This window comes from Papaver somniferum, chromosome 7 (genome assembly GCF_003573695.1).
Source record: "Papaver somniferum cultivar HN1 chromosome 7, ASM357369v1, whole genome shotgun sequence".
Classification (NCBI taxonomy): Eukaryota; Viridiplantae; Streptophyta; class Magnoliopsida; order Ranunculales; family Papaveraceae; genus Papaver; species Papaver somniferum.
In genome coordinates this window covers 158,596,621-158,602,824 of record NC_039364.1, presented here as the reverse complement: position 1 = coordinate 158,602,824, position 6,204 = coordinate 158,596,621, and the positions used below count along the sequence as shown (strand labels likewise).

The window sequence follows — 6,204 nt, the reverse complement described above, 5'->3', positions numbered from 1 at the left end:
ACACCTCATCAAGTGTTAAGGGGCATACGATCTGTTAAGGGGCAGTCAGCTCTCAAAGGAACTGCTAAACACAGTCACGTATTTTACAAGGGATAATCTTATTCAAAACAGAAAATCTCGCGTACAATTTTCTGCATGGATATCTGCTACACGAGCTGCTCATTTGCAGTGATGAGAAGGAGATTGATTGAACACGATAAAGAAAGAATAACGGGAAGGATGTGATGCTGCTGCCTGTTGTTGATTTAAAAGATGCTGATGATCATGACAGTCGAGCTGTGCATTGGCAATGATGGATAGAAGAGTTTGAGCAAAACAGGGATGAAGAAGGTTGGTATGGGTCGTTGCTGTTATGATTAATGGTGATGAACTCAGCTAAAGGTTAAACACGAGGGTTGCTGCTATTAATGGAAGTATGTTGATGTTCTCGGTGATGGCTGTGATGAAGATCAATGTATTTATCCGAGATGGTGCTGCCGTACATAACAAGAAGTAGTATTCGGTGATTGATGGAAGACGAGTAGGAGAGAAAACCTCAAGCCTGGCAGTGAATGTTTCTGCCATTATTGATGGAGAAGTACGATGATGCTTGTAACAATGGGTTTGAGTTTGTTTTCAGAGTTGAGCTAGGGGAAGTCGAAAACAGTCGATGGAGTTTAGATAAGGATTATATGCAGAAATAGGCCTGTTTTGGACCCTCACTTTCGTTTCTAGGCCTGTTTTTTTATTTATTTCAAAACTAGGCAAGTTAAACGGATTCCATCCACTTTTGTTATCTCGGTCAATTTATCACGTTGACTCGTCAATTTATCATCAATTACTCATGCAGCGATATCTCATGGATGTGGTAAGATTACTGAAATGTCCTTCACACGTGTGTGTCAGTCACATTAGATAAGATGTCCACGTGTCTCGATAAGATGTCTACGTATCTCTATCTGGAAGCCTAATCTAACTAACACGACATCTCGATGATTATTAAACGGCCATGATAGTACTTCATTGTTATTATCGACAGCGCGGGAATAAGAGAAGACAGAGAGAGAGATCGGTTCATTTAGTTTCTTCTTTTCTCTTATTCTTCAGAGAGGGTTCTTCAGAGAGGGTTTTTAGTAGAGAGATTAATCAGTGAAGATTCGAAGAACAAATTGAAGATTTCCTGCTGTTGAAGATGCCGAGACGGAAGAAGCGTTCTATAGAGAGGTAAGAAAAAACCCTAATCTGTTTTTAACGTTTCAGTGATGAACATATTATGGGTTTTGTTTGTAAGGTTGATTTATTAGGGTTTTTTTACATGGGTTTGTCGGTGTTTAGATTTCTAGGGTTTTCTCTGTTTATAGATTTTCTGTTGATTAATGTTCGAATTTGTTCAGCTGATAATTTTCCAGGGTTTCTTAATTTCAAAAATGGGTTTTGCTGATAATGATTAGCTGAAATTGATTTCTAGGGTTTTTTATGGTTTGTGTGATAATTGATTTCTAGGGTTTTCATGGTTCTAGAATTTGTCTGAGATGGGTTTTCCATAATTTTTCTGATGTATATTTTGTTGTTCTTAATTGTAGAAAGCAAGTGCTTCAAGAGGTTACAAATGAGGTTAAACAGGACATATTTTCAACCAGAGATATTAAGGTGAAGGATCTAATCAACACTGCTATGTGTTTTGAGTTTAAGGGTTTGTCCAGAGAAGATACAGGTATAAATCAGTTAAAGTATAGGATTAGTCTTATGTTGAGACTTACCAGTAGGGAGACATTGGACCTTCTATGGTATGTTGATCCATGTCTACCATCAAACATCATTAATGATGTAGAGTTTTGTTTTTTTCTGGGAAAATGCAATTGAAGATGAACGTGGTTGGATTACATAGTATTTGCAAGTGATGCCACTAGATGAGAATGGTGAGATAGATGTATCTCAGGTTACTGCAGATTCACAGCCTCCTCCACCACAGATGACACCCAAAAAGAATGTGACTCCAAAGAAGCCAGTCTCTAAGACTCCACCTAAACCAGTTGGTTCTAGTGGTTCATCACCCAAGACAGTAACAAAGAGATTTAGGGATGACAAGACATTAAGAAGAAGTCAAAGAATACCTATGATCAAGAAGAAGAATCCTACTAAAGTATACATTGATTTAGCTGATGATGAAGATGTTTCTGATGAAGATGTTTATATTCCATAGTTTACTCAACAAACACAAGCTAATGTAGATGAGAATAATCCTGTTTTGGAAGCTAGTGTAGCTGAACCTGAAGAATTGACTCAACACAGTAATGCTGGTGGAGCTGAACAAGTTAATGAGATACCTAGATTTGAGGAATATTTCAATCAAGACTTTTGGGTTCAAGCTACAACACAGGCAGAAGTGGTGGAATATTTGTTTGCAATTTCCCAAGAGTACAAGAAAAGTGATGAGTATGTCCTGCACTTGAAGAATGTAGAAGAAGATGAATATAATCCTGATGATGAGTATGTCTTGAACAATATATCAGACAAAGAAAATGAAGAGAAAGATATCAAGAATTACAATATGTTTCTACAAAAAGTTGATAATGGGTATCTTTCTGATAGTACTGCAAGTGAGACAAGTGATGATGGTGCAAGTGATGATAAGGATGCTACAAGTGATGGTGATGATGCTGAAAGTGATGGTGGTGATCCAAACTTTGGGGAGGTGGAGGTTGAGAATGACAAGGAAGGTAATTCATTGCTTCTGTCTTTTTTTAAACTTTGTTGGGTATGATTTTAGATTTGTTTAGTACTAATGCCCTTGTCTCTGTGGTTTTGTAGAGGACCATTATGGGGACTTGGTATCTGACAGAGAAGAAGAAGGTAAATTGTCATTTGTTTTATAGTCTTTTGTTTTTCTTATTTTTTGTTTGTTTGTTTGTTAATGTTTGTTTGAACTCTAACTGAATCATTTGTTTTTGGGAATTTGTATCAGAAATCAACAAGACTGATGGGCTTGAACTTATAGTATCAGAAAGCAACAAGACTGATGGGCCTAAATGTTCAAAGCCTCATGATAACACGTAGTTTGAAGAAGACCATGCACAACATTTTAAGGAGGAAGAAGCTTACGAGATGTTCCCTGAGGGAGTTACTTTTGAACAAGTGGATCCTTATAGCCTAGTGAATGGAAGCAAGTTTGTCAGTAAGAAAGCATTCAAGAAGCATTTGAGAGCTACTGTGTAAAGCATAAACATCAAGTTAAGTTTAGTGATTCAAACAACTATAAGATTAGGGTGAAGTGCATTCATAATCAGAAGACCAAGTGTCCTATGTCATTTATGAAAGAGTTATGAAGGATGAAGGAACTACATTTACTCTGAGAAGTTGGAATCTGAAGCACACATGCAATGGAAATATTAAAGGGGATAACAGATGTGCAAATCCAACATTTGTAGCTGATTGGTACATGGAAAGGTTGGAGACTCTTGGCAACAAAAACAACATCCCTGATCCTGAGTCATTGGCAAATGAGTTCAACAAAACAATGAAGGTGAACATTAAGTACCATACATCCTGAAGTGCAAGAAATATTGTGTTGCAGAATCATTATGGCAGCTATGAGGAGCAGTACAAGAAAATTCTTGCATTCTGTGAAATGGTGAAGGTAACATTGTTTTATTGTTTGTTTGTTAATGTTTGTCTTTAGTTAGAGCAACATGACTTAATATTACAAATTATATGGCATTAACATTACTTTTTTATAATTGCAGGAAAAAATGCCTAGCAGTGTAGCTAGTTTCTCATATGGAAGCACAGACAACACATTCTTGTCAATGACACTCTGCTTCAAGCCTGCTATAGAAGGATTCTTGGCTGGATGTAGGAAAATCATTGGACTGGATGCTTGCCATTTGTATGGGAAGTATTGCGGTGTGTTAATGGTTGAAACAGGTCTAGACGGTCAGAATGGTTTAGTTCCTCTTGGTATAATGGTGTGTAGGAATGAAACCGTTGAGAACTGGAAGAGATTTCTCAAAGACTTGAAAGCTATACTGGGTGAAGACTTGCATTTCACCATTATATCAGACAAGCATAAGGGGATTAGTGAAGCTTGTGACAAATACTTCTGCTTGGATGAGCACAGATTATGTTTCAGGTAATGTTATACTATTGTTAATCCATTTCCTTTTTTAATATTTCCTAATAATATCAGTTCAATGACTAACTATTACTTGGATACTTGGAAGACATTTGATGAAGAATTTCAAGAAGTATTTCAAGTCATACAGCTTACACACTCATTTCTGGAATGCTGCCAAATGTTACAAGAAGAGACACTATCAGGTATGCTCATTTCTCAAAACAATATAATGTAATTGCAAGTATTACAAACATGAGTTTGATACTATTTATGTTTGTTTTTAGCAACACATGGATAAATTATTTGCTGAGGATGATAAAGCTGCACTGTATCTCCTAGATCAAAAACCTGAATGCTGGTCTAGGTCTCATTTCTCAAAAAATAGCAAGTGTGAGCACATTAACAATAATTTCTCAGAATATTTCAACAACATGGCCAAGCCCTTCAAGGATAAGCCTATCATTACACTTGGACAAATGTATGCTAGCTTGGTGATGGGTCTTTTCTTCAAGAGGAGGAATGAATGTGAAAAGTGGCAGGATGGTCAGATAGTGCCAAAGGAAATGAAGCTGATTACAAAGATGCAAGACTTAACTCATCTGTTTGAGTTAACTGGAGCTATAAGGGGAAAGGTGTATGAGGTCAAGAGTGTTCATGATGTTGTGTTTGTTTTGGATCTTCCCAAAAAGACATGTAGTTGTTTGCAGTGGCAGCTGAGGGGATTTCCCTGTCAACATGATGTATGTGCTTTAACACCTTTGAGACCAAACTGGGATGAGTAAGTCACACTCTATTTTCATTCCAGAGTTTCATTCCTATGTTTTGATTTGTTATGTTCCCTTTATTTTTCCTTGCTCAATCTTGTAAACTGATAATTTTTGGATCTGCTTTTTTGATTTCATGTTGTAGCTACTGTGACCCTGTGTACAGTGTGAAATATTACAAAAAGACATATGCTCCAGAGATTGAACCACTATCAGCTGAAATTGACTGGATAAGAGCATTAGTTTTATTAAAAAAAATAAAGATATTGATTATTGTGCAATACAAATATTTAATAATAACAAAGATTCTTTTAGGGTTTCATACATGCTTTATATAGTACACAACCTTTAAGGGTTTCATATCTTAACCAATATCTTCTCTTTCTTTTTTTCTTTCTTTGTGTAGAATATATTGGTAGAGTTCATTAATCCTCCTGTTATCATAAGGAAAACTGGAAGGCTAAGGAAGAAGAGGATTCCTTCTTATGATGAAGCTGGAAGTGTGAAGAAAATGAGAAAGTGTAAGAAGTGTGGAGTTTATGGTCACTATGCAGTAACTTGTGGTGGTGGAGAGGTTGGAAAGAATCCAAAGGGAAAAAAGCCTAGAACCTGTGTTGATTGCTCAACATCATCTACTTATGTCCCTGAACCATCAAAAAGGAAGTACAACAGAAAGAAACCCGGTTGTTAGTGCTTCTGCAGGTGCATCTACTACTACTAAGGATGGAATAAAGAACAACAACAGTTCCAAAACATGTGTTGGTGAATCTTCTAAACAAGGTGATGCAAAATCAGGCCAAGGGAGTAAGAGAAAGGCTTCTTCTCAACCTGCTTTCAATCAGAATAACAAACATGTTGGATCTGTCAACAACAAAGTCACCTTCACAGTTGCAGATCCAAAGGGAAAGAGGAAGAAACCAAAGAAGTACATGAAAATCTGATTTTATGTTTGTGTTGGTCTCTTTTGTTTTTGTTTTGTGACTGGATCTGAACAATATGGTTGATTTTGTGTTTCAATTTGGTTATATTTGGTAAATGGATGAATGGATGCTTTTGTAAGACAATGCAAGTTCTGAAATTAAAATAAATTTATTATAAAATTGTTGTAGGCTACATTTTTAGATTTTTCTTAAATTCCTTTCATATTTAATACACTTTACCCTTCATTGTTTCTTTGCTTTCAATGACAAGAGCATCTGAAGCCCATCTGAATGCATCACACGATTTTTTCTTGCACACAAGGTATGCTATGTTGAAATTACGTTTATTTTTGCATATCTTCATATCTAATTGAGAGTTGCAGTTGTCGTTAAAGCATTTTTGAAACTTCAGTGGACAGTTTGTAAC

At 36.3% G+C, this 6,204-nt stretch overlaps 1 protein-coding gene across 1 annotated transcript; it reads left to right on the top strand.

Annotated features, from left to right (window-relative positions):
• Positions 1-3,301: 3,301 nt before the first annotated feature.
• Positions 3,302-5,798, top strand: LOC113295435. Its single transcript, XM_026543776.1, has 8 exons — positions 3,302-3,502; positions 3,554-3,616; positions 3,723-4,108; positions 4,200-4,296; positions 4,378-4,871; positions 5,003-5,099; positions 5,264-5,468; positions 5,560-5,798. The coding sequence occupies exons 1-8, from the start codon at positions 3,302-3,304 to the stop codon at positions 5,796-5,798; spliced, it is 1,782 nt and encodes a 593-aa protein (XP_026399561.1).
• Positions 5,799-6,204: the final 406 nt, after the last annotated feature.